Genomic DNA, 26,217 nt, shown 5'->3' with positions numbered 1-26,217 from the left:
CATTTCACTGTTTGTATCACTCCGCTTGTCCGTGTTTATACAAGCACATAACTACATAAAAATCCATTACTAGAAGTAGCTCGTTACACTGAAACCGTTACTACACTCACTATGGGATGTCGTTCAGTCTGTGCGTTGCATGGCAACACGCAACGCTCTCTACAGCTGTAGCTTCTTTGGGAACCATTTTCATGGACGGAGCAAAAATAAACAAAACATTTGCCCATATTGTGTCTACAGTGTCAGTTTCTCGGTGTTCAGTCTGTCACAGAAAAACACTGCTCTGTAGAAAACAAATATAAGTGAAACAGAATTCATATGAGAAACATATGAAATCATGAATAAATAAAAAAATAGAAATTAAGCGTGTATGTAATAAAATCACAGCCCTAGCCAAGCTGTTAGCCTAATGATCTTGTGAATAAAATAGTGATGTGTCGTTCATTGTCTCAGAGAGTGATTCGTTCATTTTGGACCGCGCATGCGCAGCAACATCCCCATAGGTTCTGTACCGGAAACAGAAATGATAAGTTCATCTCTCGAGTCTTCGGGTGCGAGTCGTTCGTTCTTCCGGTGACCGCCACATATGCAATGTACCATGCAGTAATGACTCGAAACGTGAACTAATCATTTCTGTTTCCGGGGAACAGACGTGACAAAAGAAAGACTCGGATCGGGAGGTGAACTAACCGACTGCATCCCCTGAAGACCTAATGCTAAGCTATTAATGAATCACCTCTGTTTCTCATAATTCGGCCTTGGCTGCATTAGCCTATAGTTTATTAAGTACTAGATGTGTTGGGGAATTTAACGTATCATTTTAATTATATTCTCCTGAAATGAACGTAATGACTCGAAAAAACCGATTCGTTCATTTTGCTGAACGAGATTCAAAGATCCGAGTCAGTAAAATGATCCGTACTTTCCATCACTAAAATGAAGCTGAGTGTACGAGAGTCAGTCTGAACTTTACTGTCTCTGTGCGCCCTCTAGTGGTCTTCATCAGACTTAAACACAGCTGCAATAAAAACAATAGACAGCGAGGGTGGGCGGGTCTTCATGAATCGCCGCCACCAACTGGCTGAATCCGTGATTGACGTGTTTTCCGAGTCACCGCCTTGAAAATATTTTAGCGTCCGGAAGTTTGTGTACAAAGTCGCGCCTGGAAAGGTAAGAGCAAAAGTAGAGCTCTAAATATCCGGGAATAATAACGAACGCGTTAATCATATCATTCATGATTTATAATGGTATAATTTTTCGTTTATTTGTTCTGGACCTTATTATTATTGTTTGAGATGATGTCATGATGTCCTGGGCGATGAGCTCTCTTACTAAATTCACAATGTTTGCAATATCTAATCTTATAGTCAGTTTGCAAGGTGTAATGAACGACGTTGTTTTGTCTTGGGGTGTGGACGTGCATTTTTCTCGATTATTTCATTATACTAAGTAGATCCACACCTTCTAGTTGTGTGAACGTAGCCACTGTATATCGCAGTGTAAACTGTGAGGTGAGCCAGTGCTGTGTGTTCCGCATTGAACATATGAGGAATCAGTCTACACACGCCTCCAGAGTAAATCTTACTGCCAAAGGCATTCAAAACTAAGCAAATCGACACATGCCTAGCCTGAGTACTGATATTAAAGATATGTAAAAAGCAGTACAATGTCCAGTAAACGTTTGATGACGTGTCAAAAGATAATGATGATGATGATAGATAAAAAAAAACACCACTTTAGGGTATGCTGTTATAGGAAAGTAATCAGTGACAGGGTGGTGTGATCCATTTCCAACCTGAAGCTGATTATTTTCTACTAACAGCATGTCCTGAAGTATTTTTATTCCTCTTGTATTACAGTAATTTGTCGCTAAATTACGCTACAGCTACTGGTCTTACAACGCGAGAATAAAATTGTAAATGAAACATCTTTAAGTCTGACTCTTCCAAAGCGCTGACGCTGGAGACTCCTTCAAAAACTGCTAAATAAACATCTGCTCACAAAAAAAAAAAATTCACCATATCAACAATTTCAGACATTTGAAAAGTAAAAAAACAAACCTCAATGTGGCGTTTTCACCCCAAGTTTAAATTGTTACGATAGAAATGATAACGTTATGTTAACGAGGTCTGGGAATTCAGCAGCACTGTGGTGTAATGTGCTGTAACAGTAGGAGAAATATGACTGACTCAGAGGAAAGATTTTGGCTAGAATGTTATGGACAAAAGAAAGTCAACAAATTTCCAGGCATAAAGAGATGCCTAGCCGTTGCTTCTTTCAAGTTTCAGACTGAATCTCTAACTTGTATGTCAATGACAGTGGAGGGTTTTTTTTAGTGCATAGGCTCATCCAAACTGTACAGTAAAAAAGATTTGGGGGGAAAAAAAATCACCTGGTCTTCAACTGTCCAGTTTAGAAAAAAAAATCACCTGTTTTTTTTGTGGTCTTCAACTGTCCAGTTTAGGTGAGTCTGTGCCCATGATAGCCTCAGATTCTTGTTCTTGGTTGAGAGGACTGGAACCTGATGTGGTCTTTTGCTGTTGATGGTTTGTGCATTATTTAAGATAGACTTCCTGTCAGCTCAGAGCAGTCTGGTCATTCTCCTCTGATCTCTCTCATCATTGTTTCAGTCTGCAGACACTCCGCTAACAGGATGTTTTTTGTGTTTCGCAGCACTCTGTGTAAACTCGATAGACGTGTGTGTGTGTGTGTGTGTGTGAAAATCCCAGGAGATCAGCAGTTTCTGAAATACACAAACCAGCCCATCTGGCACCAACAATCATGCCACACTTAATATCACAGAGATCACATTTTTTTCTTCATTCGGATGTTTGATGTGAACATTAACTGACGCTTTTGACCCGTATCTGCATGATTTTATGCATTGTGCTCCTGCCACATGATTGGCTGATTGGACAACTGCATAAATGAGCCGGTGTACAGATGTTCCTATTAAAGTGGACGTTGAGTGTGTGGTGGCATGTTGAGGAATTTAGTAGAAACAAATGTTTAACCTGTCTTTTAACCGTCAGGCCAATTTTAGGACGCATGTATCATATAGCATTCTCTCGACCATCCAGGCTCTCAGTGTTAGTCTAGGTCAAATTCAAGCCAGAAAAAAAATAATGTTTTATTTCTTTACTCCATTCTTTCCTTGGTTGATGATGACACTGAATTAAACAGTTGAGTTAGTGAGGTATATTTTCTAACTACTTATTTTAGCAAATACTCTCCGCATTCAAGAAATCTATGGCTATCTGTTAGCACTGTTGAACACCATGTTCTTATAGGTTTTGGACTTCCATGTTGAAACTTGCCACAGACTTGCACAAGTTCAGTGATACTGTGATTAAACACTTCATCTTAATATTGAATTGCCCTAGTTCTGCACAACAAATCTCATTTTGTTTATGACCACAAATTTTGGCTCCCTCACTTAATTAAATACATCACAGCACTGGTGAATTCTCGGTTCTGATTAGTCAGAAGGTGTTGATTCATTTCTCTATAACAGCATGGCTCTGACATTCTTTAAAAAATTAGGAATGAATAATTGTAATAATTGCTAAATTATTCTCCTTGAGGCTTACGTTCCCTCACGCAACCTGCGATCGGTTAATGACCGATGCTTTGTAGTGCCTACTCAGCGTGGCTCAAGGTCCCTTTCCAGAACCTTCACAGTGACTTACCCTCAGTGGTGGAATGAACTTCCAACCTCAATCCGGACCACGGAATCTGTCACTATCTTCAAGAAACAGCTAAAGAACCAGCTCTTCCGTGAGCACTTCACTAACCTCTAAAACTCCAATCACACATTATTTAAAAAAACGAAACTTACTCTGGCTCTTAAACCTCGACTCTGCGCACTTTGCTCCTCTAGAACTCGATTATAAATCTTGTACGGTAGCACTACTTGTATTGTTCTCATCTTCATATATCGCTTTGCTTGTATTTCCTCACTTGTAAGTCGCTTTGGATAAAAGCATCTGCTAAATGAATAAATGTAAATGTAAATTGCTGTGGTTTAAGAGGAATACTACACTTCGGGATGTGCTTTATAAGAAGACAATCAACTTCAGGGTGGTAACATCATCACACCATGTGTCACTGCTTGTTTTTTCCTACAACAGCACGCCCTATCGTGTTTTATTCCTTACATAATTGTCTGCAGTATTGGTGGACTCATCTAATGTTCGATGATTGGTTAATGTTCGATATTGTTTTTATTGACTCTTTTGTATTAAATTATGAGCCCCACATTTGATATTTCAGCTCTCTGACCAATCACAGGGAGCGCTGACCACTTTATGGTTTCTGTTTCCCAAAACCCGTAAGACTGATCACACGAACACTTCCATTAGGCAAAAGATTGCTCATGGCTGCACTTGCATATTGTGTTTGGTAGTAGGGATGGACGATGTGACACAAATATCATTATACAATAATTCAAAGGCATTTCTACACTACACAGTATGCATCACGAAGTATAGATTTGTGCACAGACTTAAAAAAATCAAATTTGTATGAAAAAAAAACAAATACATCTATTTAACACTTAAAGTCCCTGTGAAGTGCTTTGAAACACGAAGCGTTATTCGATGTGTTGACGTAATTTCCATTGAAACAGGAAGACAGACTGAGACATATTGAGTGGCTCCTCCCCCTTTTGAAAATAGCCAGTAGCATTTAGCTTACCTCACGGCCCAGGCGAAGCCGTACTTGACAGACAGTAAAATGGAAAAATGTCTGTCACAAAGCTGCGAGAAAGCCGCGGCCCACCAGCCAGCAAGTTGCAGTTTTTCCTTTCACCCGACAGTGGCAGCAGTCTATGTTAACACACAGCTAAAATGCAGATAAACCTTTTTTTTCCCCCCTCTGAGGACACCAAATTAATTAGCAGAATGATATTTAGTCACGGGTATAGACAAAAAGTGCAAAGATAACAGTGAGAAGGGGCGATTTCAAAAGTGCTGGAAACCGCTGTGCATGGAAACCTATTTGTGAATTCTTGAAAGCGTCCCAACGTGGATTTCCAGCCTGGTATTAAAAATGACAATTTACTTTATGATTGTTAGCTTGTCCAGTTACTTTTAGTCATTGTAATATGGGGGGACCACATATAAAAAGTGGTGTGCTTCCTACACTGTTCACCTGATATATGGCCCCAAGAGGCATTTTGATGAGGTCTAATCTGGCCCCTTGGGGGAAAAAGTTTAGACCCCACCCTGGTGTACACTTTAAAAGATACAGCTGTTATTGCAATTAAAATAACATTGCTCCTAAATGGGCTAAATAATAAATGAATGTCCACATCTGTGTGAAGCCTTTTTTTTAAATTTGGCAGCGTGCCTGTGGTTGTTCTGTATTATACGCATGCGCCTATGCAGTCAGGCCTCACCCTGTTTGTGAAGAAATACTGAGCTTAATGAAAAGAATGGCTGAGTCTGTCATGAACTGTTGGCCTAAATGACAGGCGCAGCAGCTGTGCGTGTGCGCATGTGTGTGTGTGTGTGTGTGTGTGTGTGTCTGTGCGTACGCACGTGCTTGCAGACATCTGTGATTAAAAATTGGGCCAGGTTGCATGAGCATTTGCATGCATGTTCTTTGTTTATAAAGGAGACAGTAACCTGAATGAAAAAAGTGTGTGTGAGAGAAAGAAATCGAGCAAGAGGGAGAGAGAGCAGGAGTGAGACTGACCTGACTAAAAGAGTGCTGTGTGTGTGTGTGTGTGTGTGTGTGTGTGTGTGTGTGTGTGTGGATAATGGAGGCTGAATGCACTGGGTCTCTCTCATATTGTCATTACCCATGTCCATTGTCAGTTCGACATATTGACGTTACACCAGTACCAATGGCCTTTGCACAAAAAGCCACAGATCGAGAGGAGGGCTGAGAGAACGAGGCCCTGTATTTATATCACCGCTTTATAAAACAACTAGTCTACACACTCTACTGTATATTCAGAGAGAGAGAGAGGTTTAGTGGTTCTGTGGACGAGGAAGTGACCCAGATTTTGGGATGAAGGAAATATTAGCCCCTGGATGGCACCCGTGGTGTGGAGGGTATCGGAGGTTGTAGGGAAAGGACATCTCCATCCCTCACTATGGGTAAGAGATCACTTTAAAAATCCTCTAAAATATTGACTTCGCAGAAGTGTCGTGAATGCTGAACTTTAATCACTCGATTTTGGCCGGCTTTGTTTTAAAGTAATTTTAATAAGGACTTGACTATTACCAAAATAGCACCCATGAACAGCATGAATATTTATCTAATAAAAATAGTTAGTACGGGGAGAATGGCTGGGTTTTCTTCTCTTATTAACTGTACTTTTTGGGATTAGAACAGACTTTAGTCAAATTATTTGGACAGCTCTGTTGTGTATTTGCATACGAGACTTTTTAACATGTTCCTCAGAGCTGACACATGATGACACCTGAGTTTGCCTGCTTTAAGAGTCATTAGTCCTGTTAAACTTTGCTATTATGTGTCTCCGTGGCACACAAAACAAAAACGAAATCATTCCGAAACTAGGATTATCATTTGCGTGGAGTTTCGCATGTACACCCAGTGTCCATGTGGGTTTCCTCAGGGCTCTCTGGTTTCCGCCTTCTGTCAGAAAACATGGATTGGCTAAGATAAATCGCCTCTATGTGAGAATGAGTGTGCAGAGTGATGCCCTGCAATGTCCTCGCGCCTCATTCAGTGTTAATTCCTGGTAAACGTTCAGAGTTGCTGGGACGGTCCCTGACTCTTACTGATAGTGAGTGAGTGAGAGAACGAGTGATTTGCATATATTGGTCTTTTTTTTGTGTGTAATTTATTATTTTTTTGGCATACCATGCCTTGTTGATTCACAGTCTTGCTCAAGCACTTGTTTCATTACGTAACAGAAGTCACTACTAGACTTCTATACAATTCTTGTCATTTAAAAACTTGTTTGTGGGAAACACCTGATTTCAGATAACTGCTCATCTTTGTTCTAAATACTTTTTGCTAGGTTTGTGGAACACTGCCAAAGCTACACAAACGACGAGGGCTTGTCCTGAACTTATTGCACAACTGTTTTAATAACTTGTCATTAAAGATTTACTAGTGGGCACCAAAACTAAAACTTTTTATTTATTTATTTATTTATTTATTTATTTATTTTTAAAAGCACAAACGGCAAAATGAAAAGAAGTTGCTGTTCGTCAGTATTTTATCAGTATAAATGTTATGCTTGTGTTCTGCCATGCTTGACCTTAGGAGATCAAGATGTCCTACTGTTGATCAAGGGCCAGACTTTGATCTGTTTGTGGATTGTGGTAGTCTCTCACTTGATTCGTCATCGACTCTGAATCCAAAGGTTACTGTTATGCTCTACGTGAAGCTTCTTAAGCATCACTCATAGTTTGTAGATTGCTGAAGTTTGATACAGCAGAACAAGCGTACTTTGCTTCTGAAAGTATTTTCCTTTTGTTTTTAGTGCTAGCTATATTTATTTTATTTAGATCATTTAAGCACTCTCTGTCTCCCCCTTCCAGTCCCAGACCATGAACTACGTTGGCCAGTTGGCGGAGACGGTCTTTGTAACTGTAAAAGAGCTTTATCGTGGACTAAACCCTGCTACACTCACTGGTGGGATCGATGTCATCGTTGTGCGTCAGCCGGACGGGAGTCTTCAGTGCTCACCTTTCCATGTGCGCTTTGGAAAGCTGGGAGTTCTTCGCTCCAAGGAGAAAGTGGTGAGGGACAGGGTCGCATTGATTGTAGAAGTGTGTGATGGTGTATAGTCTTATAAGTGAATATGAAATAACGATACACTATTACTTTACTCTATAGTCGTATTAACAAATATATTTCTTGGTGTATGTCCCATAAAAAATGCTTAATGTATTAAAGTAGTTTTCCAAGTATAAATAAAACATACTCTAGCAGTTTCTCCAATTAAATAATTCAACTAATACTGCTATTGCAGTATTTTCTGGTATTTAAAATCGTCTGTTCTGAAAATGCAATATTGTAAGCATACATGGATGTAATATCCAGCAGTCAAATGATCATGTCACCCCAAGTGGGTAGGGGTTTTCAACTGCAGGTCAGGTGCATTCTGTGGTGTACTAAGAAACACATCAAATTAGTACATCAGGTGCCGTCTCTATTTTGAATATGAAAACACATGAATATGTGTAAATGCATAAGTAAAGCATGGCAGGTTTTGGGATCATCCCACTATTTTAAAAGTGCACCTATTATGGTTTGTCAAATATTACCTTTATTGTAGTGTGTTATAGAGCTGTTTGTGAATGTAAAAAGTCTGCAAAGTTTCAAAAAAGTTATTGACTCCCAAAAGAAGGAAGCTATTCAGAACAGCAGAAACGAGACGCTAGTAATTCCAGACTTACTTCCTGTACTAACCTACGTAGGTTTGTAACAAAAAGCCCCGCCTCTGGTCTTCATTGACTGCTCGCTGACAGCAGTAGACCAATCACAACAGATTGGGACATCTGACCAATCAGAGCAGAGTATGCTCTCTGAAAAGAGGAGTTTATAATGAATCCTTTAGAACAGATCATTTAACAAGTCGTTTGTGACACTGGGGGAAAAAGGTAATGCTGCAGTTTAAATTATGAGCACATTAAAGTGATCTTGGATGCATGTAAGTCTATTGTATGAGACCTCTAAAACAAAATTAGGCATGTTTTAAAACCATAATAGGTGCGTTTTAAATAAATGTACATTCTCTCCTTGGATAAAACTTGCCTTTTATACTGCTTTTTTTCCTGAAATATTTTGTTTATATTCTTTAGTTTCTGTAAATGTCTTGACATCAGCATTAATGACTTTTAAAATGTTGCAAATAAAAACCTGCTGATTAGGCCCTTGAAAATGGTTGACTGATATGGCCTGTGCTTTTATAGTAGCTAACATTTAAACAAATTATTTACTAATTTCTAAGTTCTGAAGAAGATATTAACCTATGGGTAACCTTCTGGCTTTGAAAGTTGTAGTTTATCCTACAGTCTTGATTTCATCATTATAGTGTAATTGCATTACTTATGGAACTATGGACTATGAGTGCTTCATATTGGTGACATATACCAAACAGCCATAACATTAAAACCACCTACCTAAAATTGTGTAGGTATTCCTCAAACCATTCCTGAACAATTTTAAAGCCGTGTGGCAGGGCTCATTATCCTGCTGAAAGAGGCCACTGCCCTTAGGAAATACTGTTGCCTTGAAGAAGAGTACTTGGTCTGCAACAATATTTAGGTAGGTGGTACGTGTCAAAGTAACATCCACATTAATGCCAGGACCCAAGGTTTCCCAGCAGAATATTGGCCAGAGCATCACACTTCCTCCGAGAGCTTGCCTTCTTCCCATAATGCATCCTGGTGCCATCTCTTCCCCAGGTAAGCGTCGCACACCACCCGGCCGTCCACATGATGTACAAGAAAACATGATTCATCAGACCAAGCCACCTTCTTCCATTGCTCCATGGTCCAGTTTTGATGCTCACATGCCCATTGTAGGTGCTTTTGGCGGTGGGGGGGTCAGCGTGGGCTCTCTGACTGGTCTGTGGCTATCCACTCCCATACGCAGCAGGCTGTGATGCACTGTGTTCTGAAACCTTTCTATCATAACTAGAATTAACTTTTTCAGCAGTTTGTGCTACAGTAGCTATTTTGTGGTATTGGACCGGACAGACTAGCCTTCGTTCCCCACACTCATCAGTGAGTCTTGGCGCCCATTATCCACTCGCCAGTTCACCGGTTGTCTTTCCTTGGATCACTTGAGTAACCACTGCATACCAGAAACACCCCACAAGACCTGCCGTTTTGGAGATGTGTTATCCCAGTCATCTAGCCATCACAGTTTGGCCCTTGTCAAATTCACTCAGGTCCTTACACGCGCCCATTTTTCCTGCTTCCAACACATCAACTTCGAGAACTGACTGTTCCGTTGTTGCTAATGTATACCACACCTTGACAGGTGCCATTGTTACAAGATCATCACTGTTATTCACTTCACCTGTCAGTGGTTTCAGTGTTATGGTTGATCGGTGTACTGGAAGTTTTATGTTTACAAAAATCGTTATGTTCAAATTAGTAGACCATCATCAACATCCTACAACTATATTATCTAGCTGTACCCAAAATAAGCAATCTATCTAATGTCAGAGAAAAAGCTAACTAATATTATATGTTATATTCAAACAGAACCAGCAAGCTAGCAGGAAGAATGCTGGGAAACTGTCGTGCTTTGTCGTATTTTGAATGTTACCTTTTTGATTATCTGATACATGGGTATTTCCAGGTGGACATTGAGATCAATGGTGAGCCAGTTGACCTGCACATGAAACTGGGGGACAACGGGGAGGCATTCTTTGTAGAAGAAAATGAAAGCTTGGAGGTATTAAGTGTCTGTGATCATACTGTATGGTGTTTAAAAGCCCGTTAATGGTACTTTCAGAACTGTATGAAACTTCTTTACTGCAAGCTGTTATTAATATAGAATATATGGTTTATCTCTCAGGCAAGCGTGCCAGCTCACCTTTGCACCTCACCCATCCCCATGGAGGCTCCAGAGGTTTCAGAAGTGAACGAGTCTGCCTCCAGCACCACCTCATCTTTGTCTACCTGGCGCAAAAAACGGCGCAAGAAACGTACCCGCTCTGACGCACACCTTCATGAGGATGTTAGCTCCTCCTCAGAGGAGAGGGAGACCCCAGAACAGGAAATCCTGAAAGAGGAGACTGTGTTCATGGGGAGGTTGGAGCTTTCATTCAGCTTGTACAGTGCTATATCAAGCTTTGGTTAAGCTTAGATTGAGCGAATATAGCTCAGACAACGTACACATGCCGGACAGTATAATAGGAACACCTGTACACCTGCTCGTTCATGTAATTTTCCAATCAGCCATTCATCTGGCAGCGGTGCAGTGCATAAAATCATGTACCGTAAAAACAGGTCAAGAGCTTCAGTTAATGTTCACAATCAAACAGCAGAACGAGGGGAAAAAATGCGATCTTGGTGACTGACCATGGTATGGCTTCTGACAGACAGGCTGACTTGATTATTTTAGAAACTGCTGATTTCCATGCAAACAGTCTATAGAGTGGTGAGAAAACTAAAGACAGCAGTGTTGTGGGTGGAAACGCTTTGTTGTTGGGAGAGGCCAGAGGAGAACAGAAACTCAATTAACCACTCTTTTCAACCATGGTGAGCGGAAAAGCATCTCCGAATGCAGAACTCCTGTTAGCCAAGGACAGAAATCTGAGGCTATAGTAGGTACAGGTTCACTGAAACTGGACAGTTGAAGATTGGAAGAACATTGCCTGGATGTTTTTTTCTGCTCATCACAGTTGTACAGAGTGGTTGTTTGCATTACCGTAGCCTTCCTGTCAACTCAAACCTGTCTGGCCATTATCCTCTGACCTCTGTCATTAACAAGGCTGTGCCATGATTAATGTCACTGAGATCACATTCCCTCGCTTCAAACTAGGAAGTTGAACACAGACGAGTGGAATGATAAACAGTGAAATGTCCCAATGTGATTATAAGAAATATAAGCACTCTTGGAAAGCCTCTCGAACAATCAAATACGTGGACCAGAACTGATTGTTTCATATAGTGGAGTTTGAAACATCCAAGCTATATTTTAATTTAGTTTCAATTATATATATATATATATATATATATATATATATATATATATATATATATATATATATATATTTATATATATATATATATATATATATATATATATATATATATACATATACACATATACACATTTCAGGTTTGTGTATGGACTGAATGAATCAGCTATTGAGTTTATTTTGTGTATGTGTGTTTCTGTAGTAAGTCTGTGTATTACTCTCTGTCTGAGGAACCAGGTGAGGATGTGCTTGGAGCTCATGCCAGAGACTTGCATCCTTACTCTGATGTAGAGTGTTCACCTAATGACAGGTAATAACATGGAGTGAAGGAGTGTACATGTTTTACATGTTGTTTAGTAGCTTTTGTTGGACTGTGCAGCTCTATATGCACATGCAGGTAAACCATGAATTTGAATGCAAATAGAAGTAGTACTTAATGCTGCTTTCATTTTTCCATCTACCCATTTCGTACTCTCCTTTTACAGTATGTTCTATAGTCGACCCTCCTCTCCTAAGAGTGACTCTGAGCTGTTGGTGAAGCCTCAGGAATCATCAGGGCCTCAGATGCAGTGGAATTGGGGTGGATTTCCAAAGGTGCTCTGCTCTCATCCTCCAAAACTTCCATTATTGTTTTTTCTATCCCAGCCAATCAAACCTTATCTGATGTCCCGTATTATGCCTGCAGGTGTGTCCATCTGAGCGAGGGAGCACAGAGTGGCTATGCAGCCCTTCCTCTCTCATTAAACCCTCTGAGCGCTCCCACTTCCGCACCATCCAACGGCAGGCCTCGTTCAACATGGAACTTTCCGACCCCTTGACCTCTGTAACTGTATTGAAACCAGAACCTTGGATTCCTGAAACGCAGCCATGTCACTCGGAAAACCTCCCTAGAGTTTCCCACTCTACCCCAAACACAGAAGCTTCCTCGCCCACTCACCAGGCTTCCCCACTCACACCGCCCTACATGGAGCCTGCAGAGGGCTCTGAGCAACAGAACACTTCAGAACTGGAGGCTCGGAGTAGCCTGAATGATTATATGGCTAACACAGTTAGCACATGTGGCACAGACTATGATGCAAGAACTGCAAATCGAGATAACACGGATAACACCACAAGACCTACTAATGCTGATAGGGTAGTCAGAGTTATTAATGACTTTAGTACAAAGACTGCCATCTTGGTTTGCTCTGAATTCCATGCAAGCTCTGTTAATGTATCTCATACAGCTGACTCAGTTAGCATGGCTCAGTCAGAAATATTTGATACCTCTGTTGAAAAAATCTGTGCTTTTACTGAGACAGCCCAGCTCACGACAGCAGAAAAGGGAGCTTTGGTAGAGAGAGACAGTGTTATTGAAGCACTGACAGAACGATTTGCAGAGGAGGAAGCAAAGGTGGCCCAGGAGGGTAACACCACAGTGGCCCAACAAACCAATCAGGAAGCAACGAGTGTTGGAGTGACGGAGCGTGTGGAATCTGTTACAGAATTAGAGGAGCAGCCTAGCTTCTCCCAGTCTTCACCTAAAGCGGCAGAATCCCAGGAAAAGAAAAAGGGTAGGCTTTAAGCACAGTGCCTGATTGTGTGGCGCACACGATTAAGCTTTGTAGTTCTCATTCGTGTTGTGTTGAGTTGTTTCACAAGATTCCTTTTCCATCTCTCTTTCCCACCATATCTTGGTGTACAGAAAAGCGCAGTCAGCATTTAGGGCCAGCAGATATCTATCTGGATGATTTGTCCAAACTCGACCCTGAGGTGGTTGCACGTTATTTTCCCAAAAGGTGAGACTATTCATTTTCTCATGTATTATCATGAAACTTGGCCTAAGCCACTAGAGCTATACTATGCTATTTTGTAGCAAACAGACTATATGTAATACTTGCATATACAGTATGTGTATGTATTAAAGCTTGTTCACATGAGCTTGACTATGTAAATCAGCACAAGACTTAATACAACCCCAATTCCAAAAAAGTTGGGACGCTGTGTAAAATGTAAATAAAACAGAATGCAATGCTTATTCACAGTAGAACACAGAAAACATATCAAATGTTTAAACTGAGGAAATGTACCATTTTAAGGAAAAAAATAAGGTCATTTTGAATTTGATGGCTGCAACACGTCTCAAAAAAGTTGGGACGGGGCAATAAAAGGCTGGAGAAGTAAGTGTTACTAAACAGAAACAGCTGGAGGTTAATAGGCAACAGGTCAGTAAGATGATTGGGTAAAAAAAAGAGTATCTTGGAGAGGCAGAGGTTTTCAGAAGTCTGCGAAACTTCTACGAAAAACTGCGTCTACAATTGGTGGAACAATTTTAGAATAACGTTCCTCAATGTAAAAGACTATGAATATCTCATCATTTACAGTACATAATATCATCAAAAAATTTTGAGAATCTGGAGAAATCTCTGTGCACAAGGGACAAGGACGAAAATCAATATTGCATGCCCGTTATCTTCCGGCTCTCAGGCGTCACTGCATTAGAAACAGGCATGATTCTGTAATGGAAATCACTACATGAGCTCAGAAACACCTCCAGAACTCATTGTCTGTGAACACAGTTCGCCGTGACATCCACAAATGCTGGTTAAAGCTATCATGTAATGAAGAAGCCACATGTGAACATGATCCAGAAACACTGCCCTCTTCTGTGGGCCAAAGCTCAATTAAAATAAACTGAGGCAAAGTGGAAATCTGTTCTGTGGTCAGAGAAATTTGAAATTCTTTTTTGGAAACCATGGACGCTGTGTCCTCTAAAAAAAAAAAAAAAAAGAGGATTAAAGAGGAGAGGGACCATCCGGCTTTTTATCAGTGCTCAGTTCAAAAGCCTGCATCTCTGATGGTATGTGGTGCATTAGTGCCTATGGAATGGGCAGCTTGCACATCTGGAAAGGCACCATCAGTTTACATTTCAACATAATTGTAAAGATTTAAAAATACATAAATAAGTTCTGTTAAAAGGTTTCCCAAAATGTAGGTGAGTAAGTAGTGGCTGAACTGCATTAAAAGATTAAAATAACATCTCTACTCTTTGTTAAATCACCCATATAGATTGCTAGGTGAAATAAATAAAACTAATATATATATTTGAAAGGTGTATATACAGGTTTTAGAGCAACATATGCTTCCATCCAGATTACATCGCATCTTTACTTCTGACACACTCTGCCTCTCTAAAATACTCTTTTTATACCCAGTCATGTTACTGACCTGTTGCCAATTAACCTAACTAGTTGCAAAATGTTCCTCCAGCTGTTTCTTTTTAGTATTTCCTCAGTTTAAACCTTTATGTTTTCTTTGTCCTATTGTGAATAACACATGGGTTTATGAGATTTGCGAATCATTACATTCTGTTTTAATTTACATTTTACACAGCGTCCCAACTTTTTTTGGAATTGGGGTTATATAATCTGCATCAAGATGTGACACAACACATCCTATTACATACAGAACATACTGAATGAACAGTGAAATATAACAAGTACCAAAACTATTATCCATAGTGCAACTGGTTTAGGGTAATACAACAGTAATTAATCACTAGAAAGAATTTGGCCTATTGTATAGTGTTTGTATTAGCACATTACACACATGATAATGTACAAATAACCTGTATGCTTACAGAAGAATATCATTTTAAAATTTACTATTGTATGTAGTTATCATTGGTATTGGTATCATTGTCTTTTTTTTCTCTCTTTATCCAGTGAAGGTGAATCTCATTCCCAGGGTGATGCTGAGCTTGGTTCAGTCCCACCCATACAGTCCCCACAGTCAGGCCAACAGTCTCCTCAGTCTCTAAGCACTGCCAATGTGGACAGTGGGACAGAGTATCTATCAGACTCCACCACTGACACTCTGGATGTTACCATGTCTCTCTGTGGGACTAAGGGATACTCCAGCCAGATCAAGAAAGGTACATAGAGTGTGACCAGTAATTTAAAAAAAAAAAAAAAGAGTGTGTGACCATAAAGAAAGTTTCCAGTGTAGCCTGTAGTCTTAGGCTACATGCACATATTCTCAAGCTGATATTTTGCACATTTCGTTTTCATTGGGAAATGGCGAGAAGCTGACTTGTGTCCTGTTAAATAAAATTGGCCTGGATTCAACTTTATGTAAATTAGAAGGGACATCTGTGTGGCACTGACCAATCAGCCAAGGTGAATTTTGTTCTGACTGTAAATAATGGTCCATGTGAATAGTTCGGTCTGTCATATATTCCTCCCCCAAATCATGCATGATAAGCTATGTGTAGCGATAACTCAGTTACAATTATCTGCATAATTGCAAAGAAAATAAATAAATAAATAAATAAATAAATAAATAAATAAGTTCTGTTAGAAGTTTTCCCCAAAGTGTACGTGAGCAAGTAGCGGCTGAACTACATTAAAAGATTAAAATAACATCTCTACTGTTTGTTAAATCGCCCATATAGATTGCTAGGTGAAATAAATAAAACTAATATATATTTGAAAGCCAAACGTTCATGATTAAAAGGTTCATTTGTAAACCTCATTGTAGAAAGACATTCTTTTTATGCAGCAAGTGTAAGAAGTGAGTATTTTGGATTTTGTTGTGCTTTTCTCTGTTGCAGAAAAGTTCGAGGAGCACATCGTCACCTATCAAGACTTTGCCAACAACCCTGGAATTATTGATGACCCAAACCTCGTCATCTGCATCAACTCAAAGTTAGTGAAACAAATCCACTTTTGGACCAGAAGAGTATCTGGTTGTTTTAAAAAAAAACGATTATAACAGTCTTGCGTCAGTTATTTAGTAATCTATATCTGTTCATCTATTTTCAGTTATTACAACTGGGCTGCTGCTGCTCCGATGATTCTGTCAATGCAAGCATTTCAAAAGAATTTGCCAAAGGTACAAAGCCCATTATTTACATTTATTCATTTAGCAGACGCTTTTATCCAAAGCGACTTACAAATGAGAAAATACAAGCAAAGCGATATATCAAGCAGAGAACAATACTAAGTAGTGCTACCATACAAGATTTATAATTGAGTTCTGGAAGAAGCAAAGTGCACGGAGTAGAGATGCAAGTGCCAGAGTAAGTAACTAACACTGAGGAACAGTTAGTTTGAAGGTTCTTGAAAGGGACCTTGAGCCACGCTGAGTAGGTACTACTAAGCATCGGTCGTTAATCGATCGCAGATTGCGTGAGGGAGTGTAAGCCTTCAGGAGAGAGTTGAGGAAGGAGGGTGCTGTTGCAGACAAGGTCTTGTAGGTGAGCATCAAGGCCTTGAATTTGATACGGGCGGCTACAGGAAGCCAGTGGAGGGAGATGAAGAGGGGGGTGATACGGGTTCTCTTGGGCTGGTTGAATATGAGGCGTGCTGCTGCATTCTGAATCATCTGTAGGGGTTTGATGGAGCTGGCTGGGAGGCCTGAGAGTAGTGAGTTGCAGTAGTCCAGTTTTGAGATAACAAGAGAACTAGTAGTTGTGTAGCCTGTTTGGTGAGGTAGGGTCTGATTTTCTTGATGTTGTACAGGATGAATTTGTAGTTTGTATAGGCATATTCCATTACACTTGTGATGAGGATTTGGCCATGAGGTCCTGCTTCTGGATCAGTATTTAAATGAATAATGTTTTTAACCTTTTTATCTTTTTGTAGAGTACAGTTGAGCAGCTGGTAAAAGATAAGATGCCTAAGAAGTCTGGTCGCTGGTGGTTCTCCTGGCGAAGGAAAGACATGGAAAATAATCAGGTATAGTTTGTCGTTTAATTTGAATTTGTGTGGGTGGCATGGTGGTGCAGTAGGTATCGTTTTCTGTGTGGAGTTTTGCATATTCTACCATGTTCTTGTATGTTTCCACTTGGTTCTCTGGTTTCCTCTCAAAAACATGTCGGTAGTTTGATTAGCTATTCTAAATTGCCCCTAGGGTAAATGCATGTGTGATGGACTGTATCCCCATCTAGAGTGTATTCCCACCTTGTTGCCCTTCTTCCCACGATATGCTTCAGATCCACCAAGACCCTCACCAGGATGAAGGACTTAATGACTGGTCAGAGTCTGTGCATTACAAAAATGATATACTACACTGAGTTCATATGTAGTAGACATTATAGAGCCAAAGGTTTGTGGACACCTGACCAATCACACCCATATGTGCTTGTTGAACATCCCATTCCAGATTTAGTCCCCTTTAGCTGTAATAACAACCTCCACTCTTCTGGGAAGGCTTTTGGAGCATGGCTGTGGGGATTTGCGCTTTCAGCCACTAGAGCGTTAATGAGGTCAGGCACTGTTACTGGACAGGGGTGCTGTCTGTATTCCAGTTCATCCCAAAAGTGTTCACTAGAGGTCAGGGCTCTGTGCAGGCCACTCGAGTTCTTCCAGACCATCCATGGCAAACCTTTGTATGGCATGTTTTGGCATATAATGACATCCTATAAAATTCTGTGCTTTCAAGTTTGTGTCAACAGTTTGAGGAAGAACCACATGGGTGTGATGGTCAGGTGTCCACAGATTTTGGCCTTATAGTGTGCATCTCTTCTTCTGCCTTACTAACAGTTTAGACAGTAATGCAGATTTATCACAGGTATGTCCAAATACCATAGTATAGTACAGTTCCAGTATATCACCCAAAAGATGAAAGGGTCAATCCTGAGAAACAGAGTTTTGCTACAATTTCTCAATCCTCTTTTTACTCTTTTTTTTTTTTTTCTTTTCTTTTCTTCTCCAGCCAAACTCAAAGCCTGACTCTGAAGAACATCAACTTGAGGCATCATCTTCTCTTCCTATACCTCCCACAATAAAGTAAGCTTGTGTGTTAGCAATATACATGCGCGAAAAGAGGCTATTTTTCTGCCCAATTATTGAGAGATGGTGAGATTTTAAGCTCGACAATGCCACAGCCATCTAAGAGAAAATAATTTCAAATAAAGTGTTCATTCACAAAAATCATTTCTGCCACCTGCATTATGTTCGGTGGTTTTCATATAGAGCGTTTTCTGTGCTTTATGAATGTGACATTGTCAATGTGACACTGTAGGTGCTTGATCAGTATGTGAAATCTGGCCAGTTTTACTGTAATATCAGTCAGGCTCTAGTGTCAAAACACAATGCAGATTTATTGATATTTTTGTTAGTTGGTTTTTTTTTTTTGATGAACTTATATTGAATCTGGTTTGTGCAGGATTCACTCTGGTCAGCTGTCCAGTGATGATGATGGTACTGACTCTAACAGGCAGGAAACTGTAACAGAAGCCATGAGCACTGCACAGTGCCTGAGTCAGATATACCGCAAGTCCCTCCGCCTCACTTCCCAACAGATAGTAAGTAACTTTGTTACTCTTAAAAACACTGAACATAAGCTTTACTCTTTTAGTTTATTAGACTCCATTGGCATTGTATTACATTTTCAATAGCTGTTCTTTCAAAATAGAGCGGCCTTAAAGTTTATAAACAGTGTGTATGAATCTATTATCTTGTGTGTGTGTGTGTGTGTGTGTGTGTTAGGAGCGACTCAATTTGCGGGAGGGAGCTAACAATATTGTGTTCAGTGTGACCACTCAGTACCAGGGCACTTGCCGTTGTGAAGCTGCCATCTATCTGTGGAACTGGGATGATAAAGTCATAATCTCAGATATTGATGGAACCATCACCAAGTGAGTGTATATATATATTACAGTCGATTTCATGTAGGGAACATGTATGTTCTGGGGTAATGCTGTTCAATCTGTGTTCGTGCCAGGTCAGATGCGCTAGGTCACATTCTGCCACAGCTGGGCAAAGACTGGACCCACCAAGGCATCGCCAAGCTTTACCACAAAATACACCAGTAAGAGAGAGACACACTCACACTGACTCATTATCTTACAGTCTGCTACTGTAGAGCATGAGAGCTCTGTTCACACTGCATACACATGTGCAGTCACTGTAAATTACTATGAAATGTATGCATTCATACTTAATATGAAATAATGAGGTTATTGATGAAGAGGAAACGTATGTCCAGGAAAATTGGCCAATCATCCAAGGCATATTTGGTCCTTCAAGTGTGCATCATTAGTTTTATGCTGAAGATAGAAGACCAACACATAAGGCAATCTTTTATTTATATAGTTTATCAGTTTAGGTTTATGTAAACTTCAGGTCAGTATCATCACACACTTGTCTTTAACACCACCTGTTTATTAATGGGTTTAATGCTCATATCCACAGGGCAAGACGGCTCAGTTCACCAACTGAGGGAATATATTTAGGAGAAATGGTGTTCATTGAGCAAGTACAGTTTGAGACTTGTAGAATCTATGCCCAGGTGCACTGAAGCTGTTCTGTTGGCTCGTACTAAGGCACTTTATGTTGTTGATTCCATTCGTTTGTCACCTGTCTGTATCACCTGGCTTTTTTGTCAAATGGACAAGCAAACATTTGATCCTCTTTGAAATAGTGTCTGTTAATAAAGGTGATGCATTCTGTCGATGATATTTTATAGTAATTTTCACAATTTAAATGAACAAAAAAACAGATCAGTCACATGGGAAAAGTAAGTACACCCCTACATTTTATCACACCTTCAAATCCATCAGTCCTTAGAGGATTCCTTATTTTTCTTAAAAAGCTGCTGCTTTTTTCACAGTTTGTGATGCAATTTGCTGAGTTTTTTTGTGCTTTGTTGCGGAAAACTTTGGCAAAATCGCAATTACACGAAATTGTTTTGCGCTGTCTTTTGCACTGATGTTTGTTGGCAAATGAGACCTTTCAGCTGTACATATGTGCGACACACTTGAATCGAAGACTGCTTTGTCTGAATGCGTGTTGTGATGACGTCACATGGCATTTTTGTAATGGCGTCACACGGCGTGTCTTGGTCCAAATCTGAAGAAAATCTGCGCCAGTGATTAGAACCTGCTTAGGGAGTGCAGGTGGAACCTGTCTTATTTATACACCTCTCATATCTAGTGTCTGGTGTTCCCTTTGCTATTGAGGTGTGTGGTGTCATCATGCCAAGATCTAAAGAGCTCTATAAGGCCTTCAAAATAAAAGGTTGTGGATGCCTATGAGTCTGGCATGGGATTTAAAAAGATTCTAAATTATTTGAAATGCATAATTTCACAGTAAGCAAAATCATCTACAAATGGCACAGATTTCAAATGACTGTCAATTAGTCCAGGACTGGCCGTCCCAGCAAATTCAACCCAAGAGCAGACTGTCTGGTGCAAGAAGAAGCCTCCAAGAACCCCAAAATTTCATCACAGGATCTGCTAGTAAGTCTTGCAACTGTTAATGTCAAAGTGCTTCTACAATCAGAAAGCGATTGGGATGAGTGCCAGGAAAAAGCCTTTGCAAGACAGTTTGCCAGTGAGAATATAGGCAAAGACCAGGCCTTTTGGAATAATGTGCTCTGGTCAGACGAATCAAAGAATCAAAGGCCACAGTAACAGCAGACATGTTTGGCACAGACCAGAGATATAGTTTATAGTTTGGGGTTGCTTCTCTGCCTCAGGGACTGAACAGCTTGCATTTGTTGATTCAACTATGAATTCTGCATCATATCAAAAGAGTGCTTGAGGATAATGTGAGGCCATCTGTACAAAAGTTGAGGTTGAACCGAAAAAAAGATGGAGGGTTATGGATTGACCTAGTCAAAGCCAGGATTTGAATCCCATTGAAATGTTGCATGGGGATTTGAAACGGGCAGTACATGCAAGAAACCCTCCAACATCTTGCAACTGAAAGAATCTTGCATGGAAGAGTGGTCCAAATTCCAGCACGCCTGCTGGACAGTTATGTAAAACTTTTGCAAGAAGTTATTTTTACTAAAGGGGGTAATACTAGCTTCTGCGGCCATGGGTGTACTTATTCTTCTGTGGGAAAAGTATCATCTATTGATATTTCTGTTGAATAATTGATGGAAAAGGCTAATTTTTCCTTGTGGTTTTGTTCAAGTATATCAACTTCATTAATAGGCACCGTTTCAAAGGTGCTCAAATGTTTGAGTGTCCAAATATGTCAAAATAGCCAACAATTTCCATGGGGTGCACTTTTTTTTTTTTTTTTTTTTTACATGACTGTACAAATCAAATATGCAATTATATTTATTTTGTATATAAAATTTGTGTGTATGTATAATATATATTCTTAAAAATCTATACAAATCAATTTGAACTATATTGTTACATGAAATAATTCAGTCAAAGTGCTAAGTAATAAACAGTGCTGAGATAAAAAGTGATTCTGCCTTTGAGATGGCTGCTACTACTGTTTTAGCTATGTTATGTAAGTTTACAGTGGAGTGTTCGAAACGACAAAAGTGAGTCTATTCAAGGTTCACCCTAGATGTGGTTTGAGATGCACTATATGGCCAAAGGTATGTGGACACCTGACCATCACACCCATATGTGCTTGATGAACACTGAATTCCAAAGGCCCCCCCCCCCCCTTTTTTTTTTTTTTTACTGCTATTATAGCCTCCACTCTTCTGGGGAGTCTTTCCACTAGATTTTAGAAAGTGGCTGTGGGAATTCAAGCCCATTCAGCAACAAGAGCATTAGTGAGGTCCGACACTGATGTTTGGTGAGGAGGCCTAGTGTAGTCGGCATTCCAATTCTTCCCAAAGGATTTCAGTGGGGGTGAGGTCTTGGCTCTGCGCAGGCCAGTCAAGTTTTTCCACATCAACCTCGTACCATATGCTGTAGGAACTTGCTTTGTGCAAGGCCCTTAGTTCCAGTGAAGAGAAATCTTAATACTACAGCATACAGAGACATCCTGTACAATTGTGTGCTTTCAACTTTGGGTCCACACATGGGTGTGATGGTCAGGTATTCACATACTTTTGGCCATATGATGTAAGTTTATTATGATTTGAGAAGTAGTTTGACAATGGTGTGTGTTTAAATGTGTTGTTAAATCTAGCCTCATCTCTCTCTAATACAAAACACTAATGTCTTGGCTGCCATTTGGAGCAAGTGGAAATTTGTGTAGATTTGGTTGTGGGGGGGTTTATCCAAACTATTATTATCAATAGTATTATTACAGAGTTAGTAGAAATGCTCTGTGTCTTTTCTCCAGGAATGGCTACAAGTTCCTGTACTGTTCAGCTCGTGCCATAGGCATGGCAGACATCACCAAGGGCTACCTGCAGTGGGTTAATGATAAAGGCATTGTACTGCCTAAAGGACCTGTACTACTTGCTCCCAGCAGTTTATTCTCAGCTTTACACAGGTATAACAACACACATTGAAATATTTAGTGCTCCATTTTTGTGCACAAATGCTATACATTTAGAACATTTTTGTTCTCCAATCTATATCTACAACATTACTCATATTTTACAGGGAGGTTATTGAGAAGAAGCCAGAGGTCTTTAAAATCACATGCTTGACTGACATTAAAGACCTTTTCAGTCCACACAAACAACCATTCTATGCTGCCTTTGGCAACAGGACCAATGTAAGCCTTCTACCAACAGCGGATTACAGCGTTATGGTTAGTTTTATTTTCCTGAAAGAGTAACATGTCTGTATGTATTTGTTCATCTAGGATGCATTTGCTTATAAGAAAGTTGGCGTACCTGAAACTCGGATCTTCACTGTGAACCCTAAAGGGGAGCTCATACAGGAGAACAGCAAAGGCCACAAGTCCTCGTAAGAAAGACACACATGCAGACACTATTGAATAGGTGGCAACAATAAATTATTATTATTATTATTTAACATGAATATTGGGTGTCTCCTAGGTATTCTCACTTGAGTGAGCTGGTGGAACATGTCTTCCCTCTCCTCTGTAAAGGCCGGCCTGCATCCTTTGATTACCCAGAATTCAGTCACTTTTCTTTCTGGAGAGAGCCCTTAGTGTCACCAGACCTCTCTTCACTCTAGACTTCCACAGTTAATTTCCATGTCTTTCTGGTTTTGCCATCTCTCCAGCTTCTCTTTACCTCTCTTTACTATGACACTAAAGAACTGAATGTAATTAAAGCTGTATGCCAGGTCAGCTCGATCTTTACCTAACTTATACAAAGTCAAATACTGTATGTTACCATATGCTTTGGCTCACATGCTAAAACAGCACTACAGTGCAACCTGAGCACCTCAACGTGACAGAAAGCTGTGTCCATTAAAGCCAAAGATAATCATTTGAAAGTATTGTGAATAGAGTTCTATCTCACCACTTTCCACTACACCTTTAAGCACTAAATCTATGCTGTGAGCCCCGTTAAGAGAGACTAAGTTCGTAAGGATGTGATAAGACCATGTCCAACTGGAAATTTTGCTGAATTTTTATGCCTATGTGAAGCAGTTTAATTTCTGTGAGCAAGACAATAATGCCAAAGATGTTTAAAACAGTAAAATATATGCAGAAAGTAGTTGCTGAAATAGTATTGAAAAGAAATATGGATTTATTCATAAACATAATCATAAATATTTATGTATTTATTTCTTTTTTTTATTCCAGTGGAGGTAAGAAAGTATGGTGTAAATATTTAGGACTTAAGAGGGTACTGGGATTTCTTTCTGAATCGCTCCTGAATAAACTAATTCATATCAAATACTTCCTCATTTATTCATGGATATTCACCAGAACTAAAACCTTGTAAATCAGCGAGCTTGCTGTAACATGAAATGACAAGAAACATCACTATAAACATTAATACTGCATTAAAGTGGGAAATTTAACTCCATGTATTATATACTACCATCTTTCCACATACGCTACTTCTTCAACAATCATGTACAGTGCTGCTCAAAAGTTTTGTGAACCCTTTAGAATTTTCTGTATTTCTTCATAAATATGATCTAAAACATCATTAGATTTTCACACAAGTCCTAAAAGATGATGGAGAGAACCAAATTAAACAAATGAGACAAAAATATTATACTGGGTCATTTATTTAGTGAGGAAAATGATCCAATATTACATATATTTGAATGGCAAAAGTATGTGAACCCCTAGGATTAGTTTAAATTGAAGGTGAAATTAGATTCAGGTGTTTTGAATCAATGGGATGACAATCAGGTGTGAATGAGCTCCCTGTTTTATTTAAAGAACAGGGATCTATCAAAGTTTGATCTTCACAACACATTTTTATGGCATGAACAAAGGAGATATCTGAGGACCTCAGAAAAAGAGTTGTTGTTGCTCATCAGGCTGGAAAAGGCTGCAAAACCATCTCTAAAGAGTTTGGACTCCACCAATCCACAGTCAGACAGATTGTGTACAAATGGAAGAAATTCAAGACCATTGTTACCCTCCCCTGGAGTGATCAATCAACAAAGATCACTCCTAGAGCAAGTCGTGCAATAGTCAACGAGGTCACAAAGGAGTCCAGGGTAACTTCTAAGCAACTAAAGGCCTCTCACATTGGCTAATGTTAATGTTCATGAGTCCACCATCATGAGAACACTGAACAACAATAGTGTGCATTGCAGGGTTGCAAGGAGAAAGCCAGTGCTCTCCAAAAGGAACATTGCTGCCTGTCTGAAGTTTGCAAAAGATCACGTGGACAAGCCAGAAGAGTATTGGAAAAATATTTTGTGGACAGATAATAGAATTTTTGGTTTCAAGGAGAAGTGTTATGTTTGGAGAAAGGAAAACACTGAATTCCAGCATGAGAACCTTATCCCATCTGTGAAATGTGGTGGTGGTAGTATCATGGTTTGGGTCTGTTTTGCTGCATCTGGGTTAGGAGGGCTTGCCATCATTGATTGGTTGCCATCAATAATTATACCAGTGAATTCTATAGGAAAATGTCAGGACATCTGTCCATGAACTGGGTCTCAAGAGAAAGTGAGTCATGCACCAAGTCAATGACCCTAAGCTCACAAGTCATTCTACCAAAGAATGGTTAATGAATAATAAAGTTAATGTTTTGGAAGTCCTGACCTTAATTCAAGAGAAATGTTTTGGAAAGACCTGAATCAATCAGTTCATGTGAGGAAATCCACCAGCATCCCAGAGTCGAAGCTGTTCTGTACTGAGGAATGAGCTAAAATTCCTCCAAGCCGATGTGCAGGACTGATCAACACTTAGCAGAAACATTTGCTGCACAAGAAGGTCCCACCAGATACTGAAAGTAAAGGTTCACCTACTTTTGCCACTCAAAGATATGTAATATTGGATCATTTTCCTCAATAAATAAATGACCACGTGTAATATTTTTGTCTCATTTGGGTTCTCTTTATCTATGCTTAGGACTTGTGTAAAAATCTGATGTTTTAGGTCATATTTATGCAGATATATAGAAAATTCTAAAGGCGTCACAAACTTTCAAGCGCCACTGTAAACAATATTTAAGACATAATTACCAGAGGAGCATTTTCTTCAGATGAAGTAGTCACAAGGCTGGTAGATGTTTGTAGTGTGTATTTATTTATTTATTTATTTATTTATTTATTTATTTTTTAATACCTTATTTCAGGTTTGAATGATTGAAGTGTTAAGCATGTTTGCTGCGTGGATATAAGATGTGTATTTACTGTAGAGTGTCATGGATTGTCAGAACCACGATACATGTTTTCAAACTTGGGCAGACTGGAAATGTGAACAGCATGGAATGACTGTTGCTGCAAATCTTGTTCATAGAAAAATAATAAATACAATGTTGATTTTTAACTA

The 26,217-nt window shown here is 39.6% G+C and overlaps 1 protein-coding gene across 1 annotated transcript; it reads left to right on the top strand.

Moving 5' to 3' along the window:
- The first annotated feature begins 1,128 nt into the window (after positions 1-1,128).
- Positions 1,129-26,214, top strand: zgc:123305. Its single transcript, XM_053636181.1, has 20 exons — positions 1,129-1,170; positions 7,521-7,721; positions 10,297-10,392; positions 10,516-10,751; positions 11,847-11,954; positions 12,130-12,238; positions 12,330-13,197; positions 13,329-13,422; positions 15,349-15,557; positions 16,236-16,329; positions 16,447-16,516; positions 17,269-17,361; positions 18,341-18,414; positions 18,794-18,932; positions 19,117-19,265; positions 19,352-19,438; positions 22,672-22,824; positions 22,938-23,052; positions 23,143-23,246; positions 23,339-26,214. Exons 2-20 carry the CDS (start codon positions 7,530-7,532, stop codon positions 23,478-23,480), a joined length of 3,132 nt encoding a protein of 1,043 aa, XP_053492156.1. The 5' UTR covers positions 1,129-1,170; positions 7,521-7,529; the 3' UTR covers positions 23,481-26,214.
- Positions 26,215-26,217: the final 3 nt, after the last annotated feature.

Source organism: Ictalurus furcatus, chromosome 11 (genome assembly GCF_023375685.1).
Source record: "Ictalurus furcatus strain D&B chromosome 11, Billie_1.0, whole genome shotgun sequence".
Lineage (NCBI taxonomy): Eukaryota > Metazoa > Chordata > Actinopteri > Siluriformes > Ictaluridae > Ictalurus > Ictalurus furcatus.
Note: the sequence above shows the minus strand (reverse complement) of the source record. Positions and strands in the feature narration are given on the sequence as shown.